Source organism: Sardina pilchardus, chromosome 2 (assembly GCF_963854185.1).
Source record: "Sardina pilchardus chromosome 2, fSarPil1.1, whole genome shotgun sequence".
In the NCBI taxonomy this organism is placed as follows: Eukaryota; Metazoa; Chordata; class Actinopteri; order Clupeiformes; family Clupeidae; genus Sardina; species Sardina pilchardus.
In genome coordinates, this window is record NC_084995.1 from 22,670,956 (window position 1) to 22,688,219 (window position 17,264).

The window sequence follows — 17,264 nt, forward strand, 5'->3', positions numbered from 1 at the left end:
AGGGGAGAGGAGCAAAAAAAAGGACAGGACCTAATCAAATTTCCATGCCTGAAAAGCCACTTCGGGGACGGTGTTTAAGGCGGAGGGCCACATCAAAGGCAGTCCCGCTGGAAAGCTCCTGGAGTTTTCACCTTGGAGTTTTCACCTTGGTCCCCTTTGGTGGTGGTGGGTGGGGGGGGGATCTAAACTGATACGTGTGCCTGAGATCTGCCTAATTAAGTGCTTAAAGAGCTTTGAGACCCATAAGCACCACTCACTGAAAGGCATTAATCATCTTTTATCTCAGGGGGATAGGTGTTTAGCACCTCCACTTAAAACAAAAATGGTCCCGGCCGTGTAAACAAGATCAGCGAGGGGTCTGCACCACCCAGAGATAGCTCTGAGGGGTGGGGGGTGGGTGGCTTTGGTCACGCACTCACCCATGTGTTTATTCAGCGCTGGGACCAAATGGTGCCCCAGGAGCCCAGGGCTCAAGGGCCAGGTCATTGACACACTCTGGAGAATCAGGAGGGGATAAGCCTCAGAGGGCAAACTGATATATATGTCATTTAGACGTCATTTAGACGCCATAATTACAGATAAGCACTCGCGTTACAGATTTGCTGATAAAGCTGCTGCTCTTTGGAGTAAAACAACAACAGCTAAAGAAAAAAAGAGAGGTGTGTGATCTCACTGATGCCCGCCCACACACATCCCACACACACACACACACAAGCATTCTCTACCTCACCTTATTATCCATATTTGTCTCACACATACTTAGTTTTTATTATGGTATTGCTTGATTTGGCCATGGAGCAATTTTGATGTGGTTGCTGGGATGAGGAAACACACCCAACTTGGACCCGATTCAGAGCATGTTGCGGTCTCAACATGCTGATTCTTTCCACATCAAATTTGTACTTACCGAAACCAAACCCAATAAATTTCCGAAATCATAATAAGCCAACAAAGGAACAGGACAGCTCATTTGCAAACACTAGGAATCCTGCGTGATCCAACTCGTTCGCTTCTCAGTTTGGGATCCAAGTGTATTCTTTCACAATAGGTTGAGCGGGAAAGAGAAACTCGAACAAAAATATTTTTTTTATTTATGGTTACAGAATTGTGATGAGGTCTTGCCGATGCAAAGAGAAACTCTCTCCAGCTCTGAAAACTGAGCAAAGAGGTTGGCAAGCTTCTGACTGTCAGCATCTTGAGGGATTTACACTTTTTAATATGTGAATTCTACAGCAGAAACTGACAGTTCTTTGAAGTCTATCCTTCATCCTCAGCCATTTTCACCTTGGCTTGCTTCATTGATTGAAGTTGGGTTACACCTTCAGGAGCACATCACACAAACTCGTGCACTGAATACACTGATACCAGAGGGAAGGGGTTTCAATCAACACAAACAACTCACAGCTAATCACTGATCATCCCCATGATCATTGCTAATAGGGACTTAAAGTAGTCTTCCTAAGATATGATCATTCATCACAAAGCAATGTTTCTTATTCTGTTATTTACAGTGCAATAAACCCCACCCCAGCTCAAAATTATTTGACATGAATTTATTATAGACCTTTCAAAATCCTTTCTTTTCTGTTAGCACATAATAACCAACTCCTGAACAATGGTACCTTTCAGTCTTTCTTTGTCTATCTCTCTCTCTCTTTCTCTCTCTCTCACTCTCTCTCTGTCACACACAAAACACACACACACGCACACACACACACACACACACACACACACACACACACACACACACAAACACACACACTCAGGTGTGCTGCTCAGAAGATTATATATGAATCATCTGGATGAGTATACGCTGCTCACGTGCTCATGTGATAACTACCAGGTCAGACAGATCAGGATCACAGTCTGCATGTGAGCATGTGTGTGTGTGAGAGTGTGTGTGTGTGTGTGTGTGCTACCTATAAGGATGTCTGACCACTGTCTCCCCATTTGTTTAGTCTGGTCTGGCTGGTAGGTGTCTGGTTCACAGGACCTGTCTCCTCCTGTCCTTCATCTTGACCTGGGTTTGGACGAGCACTGTACACCTCTCCACATGAGGGGTTCAGTTATTCTGTTATTAATCTGAAGGCTGCAAGGAATGAATGCACCATTCACTAGAGCTCTCAATGGTCTCATGTAGAAATATATGATCACAAAACGTTTGTCTAGGAGCGCTTCTTTGACTCACAAAAAGTTTGTTTTAGGTGCGCTTTGGATGGGAAAATTCACATTCGGCTTGGTCACATTACGTAACACTTTCTTAAAAAGCTCTCACGTTTCGGCAATCAAGCCTGATGAAGGAGTTCCTCTTGTTTTCTCTAGAAATATGTTGTTTTATGATGTTTTAGCCATGGATATGCAGTGTGTACAGTGTTGAATACACAGTGTTTATGAATATGATTATGACTAATTAACACAATCAGTGAATGAGTCATACTGTGTTCACAGAAATTAATATAATTCAATATTATAATGTAATGGACTTGTGTGATATATATATATATATATATATATATATATATATATATATATTCACAAAAGTGTGTGTGTCTGTGTGTGTGTGCTTAAGCTTATATAATACAATGACATAACTGTGTTTTTAAGCACAGCACTAATGTCTTCACTCACACTAATGTCTTCACTCACAACTCTCCCGGTCTCACTTGTCCAACAAATAACAATCTTACACACATGATTAATACTCATTGTGCATATATATATATATATATATATATATAAAATCTTTTTTGCAGTGACCCAGACTGTTTTGAAGGACAAGGCTTGTGTTATGCCATTAGTCTGTCCTTCACCTGGGGGCCAGTGAGCGGCCAGACAGCGTCCAGACACCTCTGGAGAATGTGCAGCTGCAGCAGGCGGTCATCTCAAAAGCCTCCTGTCTGGCAGCGCCGATCAGACCAGACCAGAGCAGAGCATCAGTCGCGTCTGGAGGATTAGTGCGCTCTGAGACCACGGCGCGGCACGTGGACGAGAACGCAGCCACTCGGAGCATCATCAGGGTGTAAGAGGGAAGACTCAGACACAGAGACAGGGAGTGCATTTGAGAGTGTGTGAGGGTGAGGGAGAGGAGCTTGACTTGACGTCCCTGAGTTGCAACAGGCTGTAGTGGACAGGTGAAGACCAGGGAAGATACTGACAGATCAACTGATAAAGACTAAGAGGTGGGGAATATCTATCCCTATCGGAGAGGGACAACCATCCGCATCTGTGGAGGAATTTTGGCACCGAAAAAATCTTGGCCGACTCAGACTGATAGACTGGCATAGACGGAAAAAGAGACAAACCCAGCGTCAGAAGAGTGTCTTGGATCATCTTTAGCTGTCAGATAAGGATCTCTGACTGTACTAATGATACTGGTTCTATTTCCTTTCATTTCTGGACTGTGTGGGGGCACGTGAAGAAGCAACTCTACACTCTCTCTTTTCAATACATCACTGAGGAAATGGCAGATATGCCCTTCTCACTCTTGGACGGAGAGAAGACATTTTGAGGAGAAACCACAAGACATATTATATTGCATTTATCAACCTTTTACGAACACTCCTTAAAGCGGAATTCGAAGTCGCCATCGGCTCTCACTAGGCTATAAAGGACACAAGAGCCAACGGACTCACAATGCCCTCTCACCCCAAAGAGCCCACCCCCCACATCGCCTGGGCGGCAGAAGTCAAAGCCACCGAGGCAGAGACGAGCGCAAAGATTGATGGGAAACATGAGGCCTCCAAGAGTGTCCCTGCAGTCCCAGAGGGGCAGCCCAAGCGGGCCTCTTTCAGCCAGGCTGTTAACAACCTGTCCCACATCGACAAGGTGATGAACGACCTGCCGTTCGGCCGCAGGGTGGGACTCTACGAGTTACGGGGGGAGATCGGCAGTGGGAACTTCTCCAAGGTCAAGATGGGGGTGCACGACCTGACAAAAGGTAAGGTGCTCTCGCACCAGGGATGGCTTGTTTTCTTTTCGTCTAATACTTTCGAAATACTTTGCTTTTTACACAGAGTTCTTACATGTTTCTTCATACATTTTCAACATGTTGTAATTGACATATTTTCTTGCATTACATGTAACATGTAACATTGAACAATATTTTCAGTTGTGCAACAGGCATAACGCAATACAGGAAAAACTAATATAGTGCTGTATGTTGCAATCACCATCTTTGTAACTGAGAACCACAGCTTGAGTAATGTAACAAAAAAAATCCCTTTTCTTTGCACATCAGACACTTGGCACATCCCTGAGGTCTTCCCCAGGCACGCTACGCTACGCTGTGCTCTGGGAGGATATGCTAGTGAGTTGAAGCAGGTCTCCTTCCCTGTCTTACGTCGTCAACAGCACACACACTCACACACACACACACACACACACACACACACACACACGTGGCCCTTGTCTCGCGCACTGCTCAGTAAGTCTGCGGGCCTCCTAACTGGGTCAGAGTCTGGAGGGCAGGAGACGACTGGCTACTGAGCAGCTGCTAATCCCCCGAGAGCTCACCAGGCCGCGGCGCTGTAGACCCAGACAGAGGGCCAGGTGAAGAAGGGAAAGACTTGCTTCATCCACGAGGTCATGTCTTACATGTCATGTTAGATAAGTGTCTTTACGTTCTACACTCTTAAAAAATGGTTCTTGGGGTGCTATATAGAACCAAGCAGGCTTTAAAGAACCATTAGGTCTTCCTTTGATGAACTCAAACTTCAAAATGGTTTAAAGAACCATTTAGGGGTGCCATATACGAAGCATGCAATATAACCATATGTGGTTCTATATAGAACCTTTTTTTAAAGAGTGTATATGTAAATATTTCAAGTATGTTATTTTATATTATGAATGTTATTATTCACTCATTTATTTTTGTTGTAGTTAATTTAATTTGTTATTACAATGTTGTGCAAATGTTATACTTCTCATCTTCTCAACTTCTTCTCATCTCAATTCTAATTGTTCATTCTCTCTCATTCTTTCTCACTTTCATTCTCTTCTTCTCATTCTGGTTACTGTGACGTTTTCTCTCCTTTGCGTGTTCTCATCTTTGTGCTTCACATTCTTTCATGGCGCCAAGAGAGGGTAGCCATCAAAGTACTGGACAAAACACGGCTGGACAAGCGCTCACAGCGGATGTTCACCTCTGAGGTCTCGTGCATGGAGACACTGTCTCATCCCAACATCGTGCGTCTGTACGAGGTCGTGGAGACCCTGCAACGGCTCTACCTGGTGATGGAGTACGCAGGTGGAGGAGAGCTCTTCTCCCGCATCGTCACTAGGGGGCGTCTCCCTGAGTTGGAGAGCAAGGTGGTCTTCTCACAGATCCTGGCAGCAGTCAAGCACATGGTAAGTTGTTATGATCTAGGTAGGGGTAAGGCCACAACAAAAGAGGGAGTCAAGAGCTTGGATCTTTTACTAATATATGGATTTACTAACCAAATCAAATAAACCAATAACAAACAAACAAACAAACAAACAAACAAAGAGTGTGAGATGGTATTCTGTTCTGAGCCTTCCACTGGTCTCAGAAGCTTTGTGAATAGGTTTTCAGAGAAAACTCTTAGTTCTAAGAGTACTCTTAGTGCTGAGATGAAAAGCTTTGTGAATACAGGCCTTGGTCTCTAAAACATATTAGTGCGTTCGTAATTACTTACTTAGTGCATATGCATCAAGGTTGTGCAACATTTGAATTGCAATTCTGCCTCCTGTTTGCAATCTCAATTGAAATGCAAGTGAAATTCAAGAATTTAATTGGAATTTAGTTTCAATTAAATTCTGGAATTGTGCGCAACCCTGATATGCATGTTAAAAGTGTTGCCCTAATGTAGCCTTGTAATAGTTGTAGGGGCCCTCTGCCTGTAGCCTTCTATATCAAGATATATGTTGGTAGTTTTAATTTAACTCCACTGTCTTTTTCTGTCTTTCTTCAGGCAGCTTTTCTTTTATCTTCGCGACTGTTTTGATTCAGTTTTCATTTCTGTTTTGATTCAGTTTTCACACTATTATTTGGCCCTGTAAATTTCCTTCATCTTTTTTCTTTCCTTCCTTCCTCCCTTCCTTCTTTCTTTCTTTCTTTCTTTCTCTTTCCTTCCATCCTTCCTTCCCTTCCTGTCGTCCTTTCTTTGTGTCCCTGTCCCGCAGCATGACAACAACATAGTGCACAGGGACCTGAAGACAGAGAACATCTTCTACTCCAACAGCCACTGCATCAAAGTGGGGGACTTTGGCTTCAGCACGACGAGCCAGCCCGACGCCATCCTGAAAACCTTCTGCGGCTCGCCGCCCTACTCCGCCCCCGAGCTCTTCAGGGAGAAGTCCTACAACGGCCGCCACGTCGACATGTGGGCTCTGGGCGTGGTGCTGTACTTCATGGCGACCGCCACCCTGCCGTTCTGCGCCACCAACCTGGGCCGCCTGAAGCACTGCATCTTGCAGGGCTCCTACATGATCCCCTCCTACGTGCCCGACGGCTGCCAGGACATCGTCCGCGGCCTGCTGAGGATCGTGCCGGCCGACCGCTTCACCGTGGACCAGGCGATGTCCAGCGCGTGGCTGAAGGGCCTGGAGTACACGCAGCCGTACCCCGCGGCCTGCCTCACGCCCGCGCACCTGGCCGACCCCGCGAGGCCGCTGAGCGCGGAGGAGAGCGAGGTGAAGGTGGCGATGGAGGAGATGGGCATCGGGCGCGCGCAGCTGCTCAATAACTGTGGCCCGGGGACGGACGTGCGCAACCCCGTCACGGGCACCTACCGCATCCTCCTGCACCGCGCCCAGAGGAGGACCACGGTGGAGGCGGCCGGGTACGACGTGTTCCAGCCCACGGATTTTCGGCCGATCCGACGCTGGTCTCACCCCATCACGGTCCTGAGGAAGGAGGCGCCATCCAATGTGTGCTCCATCCTGTAGAGGGGACTCAGGCCTGATGGAGTTCAGGCGTGGTGCCTGAATTCAGGCTTGAGCTCGGCCATGTACAATGTCAAGAAAGGCTGTTCTCTATATTGTCTTTGAATGTATTTGATAATTACAGGCAGCAGGCACAGATCATTTCCTGTCTGTCAGCCCTGGTTATTGAATGGCAGCAGAAAGCAGACCTAGGGCCTTTACAAATACTAGACCCTATACCCACTACCCTTTGATTACCGAGTGTACTCGGGTGGGAATTACCTTCACAGTTAAGTGACGTTCCCTTGATTAGCACGTAGGCTTTGATACCGCGCTCAGCTTTGGGATGAACTGATGTAGCCTACCCATGGATTTGTTTACGGAACTCACATTTGTATGAAGCGTTGACGTGCCACGTTGTATACCTATTTATTTACAGAATGATTGTTTAGGATTGTTTGTTTATTTGATTATGTATCCCAGTTTTAGCAAATAACCCATTCATTCATGACATCCAGGATTTTAATTTATTTAAATGTAATTTATGTAAATATGTAAATATAATTTATTTAATTTATCATTGTGGAATCAAGTTATTATTTTATCAAGTGGAATCACTAACTAAAGGGGTCCAGTAGGGGACACTGGTGTTTCTGTTCAGTTCTTGAGTAGGCTACACCATGTAAATTCAACTGTGTGACAATTTAACATTCAACATTTTATTCTGATTGGGTGTAATGTATCAGTATGGATTTGTTTATTTATACATTGCAATGATAACAAATTAAAGTATTAAACAACTGTACAGGTTTTTGTTCTTGCAAGTAAATAAACTAGGGCCGGGACTTTAGCGCGTTAATTACGATTAATTAATTACACAAACATTAATGCGTTAAAAAAATTGACGCATTTTAATCGTATGCCTATTTATTTTTGCACCGCGGAACGTTTCTCACTGGATGAGTTTCAGACGGACCGATTATACTGGAGCACCAAGTAGTTCGGTTCAGACCATAGACTGTAAGGTTCAGACAAAACAAACCACAGTGGCACAGTGAACATGAACAAAGAAGCTGATGTGACCGCGTTGGTTGGCCCCGTGGATGGGAAATGTTGTTACAAAAAACGAACGGATGGAAGCGCAGATAAGAGCATGGTTGTGTGCAACCTATGCAACAAGGACGTATCACCACAGGTATCACCTCAGTGCAAAACATAAAGCAGCTAGCTGCTAGCGTGGACAAAGTATTGTGATACTCCAGTCCAGACACTTGAGGGAAACCTCTGAGCTTTATTTATTATTAAATAGCAACCGAGTTGCTGTTACAGCCACAACTCACGCTAATAACAGTAATCCACCGCACCTAATTCCATGTCCAACTTTCATAGACCTAAAAGAAACTTCACACTCAGAACCGCATACAAGCACACACGCACACACGTAAACTCCGCCCCCCAGTTCCCCTTAAAGGGACACAACAATTTCATGAACTCAACTCAAGGTAACAGGTGACACAATTAACAGGATATCACAGTATTATAGTTTACAGAAGGTCTACCTATCTATAGGCTACATGAATTTCTGAAAATGTACTATTTGTAAATATGGTATTGCTACACTTTATGGCAAAAATTGCACTGGTCTGTTGGACTTATTAATAAACAATATTTTTGTTGCTTAAGCTTAGGCCTATGTATTCAGTCATTATCCAATAGTAGGCTATACTAAAAATCCATGTGAAAAAAAAAATACTTCTCACTGTTCTCAGGTCATATATTTATATACAATTAAAATGCGATTAATTTCGATTAATTAATTACAAAGCCTCTAATTAATTAGATTAATTTTTTTAATCGAGTCCCAGCCCTAAAATAAACCTCACAACAAAACATCTATTACAGGAACACACAACAACATTAATCATCATTTTTGCAAAGGCAGCACAAAGACTTGAGTAAAATGATAAAAGGTAAAACAAAATCATTGTCCAACATACAGAATATGCCCTTCCCACACAAACACACACACACACACACACACACACACACACACACCAACTTTTACTAGCATTACATCAGATACAACAGATATATTATATATCTTATACCCTATCTTTATTAGTTGTCTTTCACATTTACTTTCAACCAGTAACTTATCTGACATACTGTAGGCTATGCTACTGTGCAAACACTTTACTCTATTGCAGCTAGCAATCCACTAATCCGTAAGAAGAAATATGATTAGAATACATATTTTTTTTAGAAGGGCAATGGATGCATTTCACATAAAGGTAGAGAGAGAGCAGATGTCATTTTCAGTGGCAATGGCAAATCACAAAAAAGGAATCAGTAAAACAATCAATCTGCTTTTAATCAAATCTGTCCCTTACACATAGCTTTTTCTCCTGGTGGTGTGGAAGCTTACACATGCATGGCCCTTTTGATAGCGTTTGCTTGCATTATGTAACATATCCACCGCTTTCCATCAGTGCCCTGATATCCTGTGCTGGCACTGTTTTGCAAGTACAGTGCTCTGTTCACAGGTGCACATTCACTGCAATGATCTATTGCTGTTTTATGCAATCCTCCTCATAGCACTCGGTTCAAGGGTGGGCCACCTCTCCTTCCCTTTCCCTGTATTTGTTGTGTCAACATCCTCCAGCCATACTGTATTTGTTCAGTTACCAGATTATGGCTCGACAGCTGCCTTACCGTAAGACCTTTTTTTGGCAGAACAGGAGAGTGCCATTAGTTTTGATTAGTACTGCCTGTTCTGTACCTATCTGTCACTTGGTGGAGCCGTTCAAGATGGGGTGTTAATGATGCAATGGTGGTCATGGGAAAAGGAGAGAGAGAGAGGAACAGAAAGAGAAACGGAAGCAAAAGAGAGAGCAAAACTATTGAAAAAAAACACTTGATACATGCAAACTGGCATTGCATGACCCCAGATAGCAAAATCAGATTGGCAGATATCGGACCACTAGTGGCATGCTGTCGGTGGCGTGCCACTTCTAGTCCACTGTTGGACCAACATCTCTTTAACTTGTCATGAATATTAAGAAAATCTATGAAATGTTTTAAATGATGGATGAAGTATAACGGAATAGATTAAAGATTTTATACCAATAGTGTATTTTTTTTGGCATTTCTTTTTTTTCTCTAAATATACTGAGATGTCCTGATGGTGGGCTGATAAAGACCTACACCAACAAAAACTCTGTCCATCTGTCCAAATCAAAGATTTATCTGTGTTCTTGAACACTTGGGATCTTATGGTCTTGTTATGAGCTCCTGTGTCAGAGCTGACATAGCCATTGCCCCAACCGTGCCAGCCCAGCTCAACAATTGGTTAATGGTATACACCGGGTTTGGTGGTTTGAGCTATATAAAGGATTGTTTCTCTCTCTCTCTCTCTCTCTCTCTCTCTCTCTCTCTCTCTCTCTCTCTTCTCTCTCTCTCTTTCTATTTCTCTTCCTCTTCTGTGTTCTGTTCATTTCTGCTTTGGAAGACACTTTGGTTGATTGGTCTCCCGCGCGCACCTTTTCTCATTCTTAAACTTTACTCACCTTTCTCAACACCATACAAACACTTGCCATGTTGTCTGCCTCCCTCTTTAATGTTGCAGTTCCGAGCCGGCTGTTACAGTCTCTTCCCAACTAAGGTGAATTGTACAAACATTTTGATTTGTGTCAGATAATTCGTCACACCTGTCACCAGTGCTTAACATTTTTGTGTTAAAAACATAATGGAGCTGTTTATTTCCTCGGGGCCTTCCTGTGAATGACGCTAGTTGAGCGAAGTTGTGGGACCCCAAGCCACTGAGTGGGTGGAAGTTAAGAAATGGAAGACCTTGACATAAACCTTTGAATTAGCTGAAGTAATAAAACCTTTGAATTAGCTGAAGTGATAAAAGTTGTTGTGGCAGTTACAGATATATATTCTGGTATGTGTTTCTACATGACTGTGTGTGAATGTGTGTGTGTGTGTGTGTGTGTGTGTGTGTGTGTGTGTGTGTGTGTGTGTGTGTGCGCGCGCAAACGTGTGTGCATGTGTATTTGTCTGGATGTGGGTTTTTGTCTTGATATGGTCTGGTGCCAGTTACGAAGACAATGTAACAGCCTCTCATTTCTCCAGAACCGTGCCAGGTGAAGTACAGTACATAGTGCATCACTGCTGCTGTCATGAAGCATTTCTAAAGGCATTTGTCTAACAGAACTGTCAGTCCAGCATCAGCGCCATTGAAAATATGGGCATATACAGACACATATAAATGGACCGCGATCAGCGCAATTAGTTGAGATATGACTCACTGGAGGGAAGATATGACTCACTGGTGAAGAAACGCTGATGCTCTGCCATCTTGGCACGAGAGCTTTGCATAGTGACTGCAGGCCATCGACATAAGTGGCCTAAATTGCGACGTTAGTCTCTTTAATCAACAGCTACAACAAGTATGACCCACTTTTCAAGGCTGTCTGACCTACTTCTGAAAGAAAAGTAGTCCAAATCCATTATCAAATATGTGCAGGTGACATCTTCATACCAATTCCTCTTAGACTCTCTCAACAGGACTGCAAGCAGCCCTCTTTACACTGATCTTCAATCTGAAATATCCAAGTGTTCACTCCACTCCATGCCTGCCATTGAATTTGGAGAGAGCCAAAAGAGGCGCCGTGCACCACGTCGGTTTGTTCACGCCGCTCCATTGCTGTTAACCACAGCAATGACAAGCATAACGATATGAATGATTGTCTGTATTGCGGTGTTGTCTGAGGATGTCGTGTTGTCGGAAAGTCAAGCACAGCCTTGGGCTATCGGAGTGCTGTGAAAACCTTCCTCTGATTTACCATGGTCAAGGCATGAAGGAAGAATAGGAACCTAATATTATGCCAGGGGCTAAAGCTATTAATCACATTATGAACCGCAGCCGATGGCTGAGATCTCTATCAGCAAAGTCAACAAGGCCTGGACAGGTTTAGTGTGCGGGAAATGCAGCAGTCTGTTTCAGGTTAAAAAAAGGGGACTTTACCCATTACCTACACTCTCAAAATATGAAAGGGGAGCAGGAATCAGCATGCTCACTGTCAACAGAGATGTCGACGCATTTGTTTGAGTGTCTGTGTGTGTGTGTGTGCGTACGTGCCTGCGTGTGTATATGTGTATGTGTGTATGTATGTCTGAATAGTCAAGAACCTTGATGCCAAATTGTGTGTCCTGTTGTGTCCGTGAATCTGACTTCTTTTTAACTCTGACCGATTTGCTGCAGTTATTTTGATTTGTGGGAAATGAAAGTGTGACAAGCACATGGAGCAGACTTAGAAAAGAGTGGAAGCAGTCAGTGCCAACATTCAGATAATTTGACTATTGTTTTGATATAGACCGAAACAAATGTATCACTTCAACATGAAAATGATGTGCAGTACAATAAGCCATGTTGTTTTTAAAAGTTTATTTTTACAAACAGTGGTAGTAAAAAAAAAAGCCAGTGTACTTACATTATGGCACTCCAGAAGTGTACAGGGTTATTAACCTTTGAGATTAGGATGCTATAAAATGGACATGCACTTTGATTACAACGATAGAACCCTCTACTTACAAACTCACCGCAGCATTGCATTAACATTCGTTCACATCAGCTTCTATCCAGAGAACTTAATGACACACTTCACTTATAATAACACTTATTTCAAGTGCATTAAAATAACACAAAATACACAAAAAAACGAATTTATTAAGGCGAGACACGGCAGGTGAAAATACTGTTTTTGTGACCTCCGGTCAATTTCGAGATTTTGAGCTAGTTTGCTACTTTAGCATGTATTCTACCACCCTACTATACAACAACAAAGTCCGATTTGCACATTTAAGTGTTTATTTCACGAACTTTTGTCTACTCGCGCCTGTATATTTCTCCTAATTTTACCAAAAGTTCCCATTCTAAAGTGTCATGTACTACCGTGATCGTGATCCAAATCATATCGTGTTTGATACCGTTTGAAAGCCCTGCTTCTCCTACAAGACGCTATGCTATCCAAATATGGGCATTTCCTTTGTATTAGCAACCAATCGCGAAAGTTCAAAGACGAGTCTAAGCTGAGAACGCATTTCATTGGCTGTGTTTCAAGGCTGTTTTCTCAAAACGAGTTTTCCCCCACACGCCATGCAAAGGATCTCCACTTCTGCAGCACCTACATACACCAAACTTTCCAGTCTTATTCCTAACTATATTAGGAAGATATTTACAGAGGGATTTGTTGATATAGCATTCTTGGCATGATTTACATGACTTTTTATGCCTAAAAATAGGGCGAAAATCCACTTTTTCAGCCAATTGGCAGTATTTTCTGATTTACTGGAAAACAAAAGAAGATATTCATAATCCCCTCTGTAAATGTTTTTTTATTTGATATATTAACACAACAAAAAAATAATTTTCAACCTGGCTTTTTCCAATGGTCAGATCCTTCGCATCAAAATATATGCAAATTAGCGCATATTTAATGAGATGTAGCCTAATTAGCATATTTAAACATTAAATTAAAGAAAACTTGCAATACATTTTATTCTGCTATTTATGTGAGTATTCAACTGGTAAAGTTTCATGAAGATATCTTTAAGTTTAAAATTTTCCCCTATTCACCTGGGGTGTCTCGCCTTAAGCCATAAGCTGGTGAATTTATACACTACCTTGATTATAGGTCTACAGAAATCTAGCTTCTTTGTAAAACACTCCAAAGTCAAAAGGTTGTCCTTGATTAGGTATCTGAGAGACATTCTTTCCCTGTTCTGTCCTTGCCTGTTTGTCAGTGGTAGAGAGGAGTAAACGGCTCTGAAGATTGGAAGGGTGAGATTCTCTCGGGCTTGTTCAAACATTTTCTGTGATAATGCGATCACTGACACAGAGAAGTGTACTGTTCCACACACACACACACACACACACACACACACACACACACACACACACACACACACCCACCCACACACACCCACACACACACACACACACACACACACACACACACACACACACACACACACAGATTACAAGGTGTCAGTAATGGGCAGACAGTTACAGTTTTCTGTCACATTGGATCTCTCTCTCTCTTTCTGTCTCTCTTTCAATAGTAGTGGGCCCTCAGCCAGCCTTACCGCCTAGTTGTGTCAGTTTGCCAGTGGTGTGTTTCATTGGCAAGCTATCGGTCTGTGTGTCTGCAAAAGAGGCAATAACAAAAGAACAGTTTGGCCTGTAACTGTGCGCTAAGCAGGAGGACGTGATCAGGTGAGCAGGGGGAGCAAACGGAGTCTGTGTCCAAATGTGCGCTGTCAAAGTCTCAGTCAGACAGCGTGGAGGAGGTGGAAATATTGTTCACTGCTACGCTGTTAATGCTCTCTCTCTCTCTCTTTCTTTCTCTCTCTCTCTCTCTTTCTCCATCATCCTCTGTAGGTCTGGAAAGAGAAGGACAATGTGATTAAAACACTTTATCACATTTTGGACCAGTGAATTGTGTCAGCCCCAGTGGTGTTTTGATTCGGGGTAATAAACATACCCTCTTCCTCTGCTTGCCAATCGTGTCATTCTTGTCAATGAAATTCATGAGGCGCTTCACCCAATGCTGCTTTGGGTCGGCACAGAAATCCTTGCCTCGGCTCCTCGAAAACCTGTCAAGGTACACAAGAGAGATTGGGACACCTTGTTTATGTGCTTTCCTGATAGAACAGGGTACATGCTTTCTTTTTGAGTGGTCCAAAGTGTACAAATAAGACACAGACTTTTCTTTATAATTGAGCCATGAAATGCAAAGGCACACAAAAACAGACATGGTGCTGATATTTACTGTACACTGAATGATGATGGAAACTCACACAATGGCAGGGATGTTGCATCCTCCATCTAGTTTTTGCTCCCGGTATTTTGTGACCACTTTCCTGAGTGACGTCCAGGATCTGTGGAGCTTCACATACTTCAGGCAGCAGTCCTCATAGGAACCTGGGCACAGAAAGGCCACCATGTTCAACAGCATAGAGCATCACGGCTATCCTGCACTTGACACTGGGCTGGCCTGTTTCTACATTCTTAATACACTTCTATTGTTTACACTCAGGACCGTTTCTGTATTATATCTATATTAGATAGCAAGGGCTGTTGTTTAGAGGAGAGGACCCACTTCAGCCCTGAGCTTTATTGGTGACCTACTAACTTTACAAGTACTCCAACAGTTACAGGTTAATCATCACACGCATAGCGACATAAATGCTATCACAAGCAAACAATGCGACTCCCCTGAGAGCACAGACGGACATTCAATCAATTTTCAATGAGGCCAGCAATAAAAGCCTGCCAGGAAATAACCTGTGAACGGTTTTCTTTTACAACATTTGATTGTCCAGTGAATACTGATAAGGAACTTGAAAGGAATCAAAGACGCGCAAACTTGTCTTTTTGTTTCGATACATAAGATCCTGCTCACTGTTTTTTTTTTTCTTTAGCAAACACACATTTTGTTTGAAACTAAATGAAAAGAGTGCTTACCTTGTGCCACGGTCAGGTACAAACAGGTGAGAATGACAAGGAAGAGAAGTGGGTAGAACCTCATGGCTGTTTGAGAGCTGAAAAGAAAAGAAGACAGAGTTCCCCATCATGGCTTTGTCTGGTATTGTAGGAACAGCCTTGAACATTGTACTGATGTGTGACACAAGAGAGAACAAAACGCTTCTCTTCCACTATAATCCAAGATTATAAAATGAAATGAAAGCTGGCATGACAGTAAGCATGTGATGAAATTCCAAGAATCCCCAAGAAGAACAAAAAAGGTCATGGTCTTACTGAAAAATAGAGCTACCTACTCTCCTTCTTGCTGTACAGCTTTTTCAAACAAAAAAACATGTTCAAATGTTGACATGTTGAAAAGCATTTAAATGATTGGGAATTGTAAAAAAAAATTGCACACCCAACTATAAATTATTGCTCTGCAGAATATTTAAAAGTTAAAATATTTTTGTTATACCATGCGGGCTGTATGAAGTTCTTCACAGGCTACACAAACAACACACAGCTTGAGCAAACCACAGACATTTGTTTTTGCAGCTCACTCACTGAATTCACTCTGTCACTTCTTTGGGGAAGGATTATTGGTTGAATGAACATAAATAAAATGTATTATGCATATTATGTCCAATAGCTAATTTTTTAAATATCCAATCTGCATGCATTGAGAGTCTTACCTTTGTCTTTGAAAGGAGAGCTGAAGGGGCTGTTGGCTGGTCTTTGGATGATTCCTTTTACAGGCTCTGCCTGCAAGCCAGGTTGCTTTATATGTGCTGGGACATACAGTAGGTGCTGGGACACACCTCTCTAAAATGTTAGGGCTGTTCATCAAACCATATTATGTTACAATTACATGAAACAGTTCTGAATGAAACACATCCTTATTGTGTTCACATAGTCAATCTGATTGAGTAATCCACTTTTTTCTAATTGAATCAAGTAAAGCAGGTGTATACACTAGAGGGGAAAGGAACAGGTTTTCACATTTACTAAACCACATAACATGAAAATAAACAAACTCATGTTTTTATTTCATACACAATGCTATTACATTGAACTGACATAATTTGCCACCGCAATGAATTAATCGAACAGAGTCATGTTAGATAAATGTGAAGCACCAAAGTACTGAACACTGAATAGGCCTACTCAACACTGAGATAATCATGCAGCTAACAATGTTGTCAAACGTTTTCACATGAGTATCTTAAGGAGGACTATGCTTAGAGAATAGTAGAATTTGGTGCCGAGTTGTGTCTTATATTTGAGATTAGATTTGTTCCAACCATGAAAGTGTTAGGTATTGAACATGCACAAAGTATCAGTGGTTCCACACATGTTGACTTGGACATGATCAAATCAAGTAAATTCAGTGATTTTTTTTTTTTTTTGTGCTGACAGACCTTATACAGCAATGAGCATGTTCAATTTACATAGTCAAAGGAAAACTGTCCGCACACTGTCTTATATGCTCCCGGTTTTCATGGCAAAGTACAACATTTCGACCACTCAGGTCTTTGTCAGGTATCTTTGTCATGTTCCAATTACGCCCACGCCTGTACAGATTTCATGAGTGCAGGATGATTATGGGAAAAAACGAGTGTTGAAATGATAATAAAAAGAAGAGTCTGAACAATACAGTCATTCTTTTCACTGTAGTTTGTGGTCCCGGTGGCTTTGGATGGTCATAAAATGTTCGATAAGGAAGAGATTGATTGTCTGGGACTGCTGACACCTCTCTTTGATGTGTAGCCGCTCTCACCTCTGACTTTATACACCCTTATTCATCTCCAGACTTAAAGAGGGGACTCTGTCTTGCACATGATGCCCCGACATA

At 42.4% G+C, this 17,264-nt stretch overlaps 2 protein-coding genes across 2 annotated transcripts; one reads left to right on the plus strand and one right to left on the minus strand.

Annotated features, from left to right (window-relative positions):
• The first annotated feature begins 3,633 nt into the window (after positions 1-3,633).
• LOC134098601 (serine/threonine-protein kinase NIM1) lies at positions 3,634-7,179 on the plus strand. Its single transcript, XM_062551659.1, has 3 exons — positions 3,634-3,937; positions 5,078-5,346; positions 6,142-7,179. The coding sequence occupies exons 1-3, from the start codon at positions 3,634-3,636 to the stop codon at positions 6,904-6,906; spliced, it is 1,338 nt and encodes a 445-aa protein (XP_062407643.1). The 3' UTR covers positions 6,907-7,179.
• A 6,547-nt stretch (positions 7,180-13,726) lies between these two features.
• Positions 13,727-16,271, minus strand: ccl25a (chemokine (C-C motif) ligand 25a). Its single transcript, XM_062522199.1, has 5 exons — positions 16,105-16,271; positions 15,413-15,489; positions 14,746-14,869; positions 14,430-14,541; positions 13,727-14,328 (listed from the first exon to the last, which is right to left on the minus strand). The coding sequence occupies exons 1-5, from the start codon at positions 16,254-16,256 to the stop codon at positions 14,314-14,316; spliced, it is 480 nt and encodes a 159-aa protein (XP_062378183.1). The 5' UTR covers positions 16,257-16,271; the 3' UTR covers positions 13,727-14,313.
• Positions 16,272-17,264: the final 993 nt, after the last annotated feature.

Coding starts and splice junctions, on each gene's coding strand:
- LOC134098601 (XM_062551659.1), top strand. CDS start 3,634: ATGCCCTCTCACCCCAAAGAGCCCACCCCCCACATCGCCTGGGCGGCA. Junction 3,938..5,077: donor GGTGCACGACCTGACAAAAG/GTAAGGTGCTCT, acceptor CATGGCGCCAAG/AGAGGGTAGCCATCAAAGTA. Junction 5,347..6,141: donor TGGCAGCAGTCAAGCACATG/GTAAGTTGTTAT, acceptor CCTGTCCCGCAG/CATGACAACAACATAGTGCA.
- ccl25a (XM_062522199.1), bottom strand. CDS start 16,256: ATGAACAGCCCTAACATTTTAGAGAGGTGTGTCCCAGCACCTACTGTA. Junction 14,870..15,412: donor GTACCTGACCGTGGCACAAG/GTAAGCACTCTT, acceptor TTCTGTGCCCAG/GTTCCTATGAGGACTGCTGC. Junction 14,542..14,745: donor TGCAACATCCCTGCCATTGT/GTGAGTTTCCAT, acceptor GTACCTTGACAG/GTTTTCGAGGAGCCGAGGCA.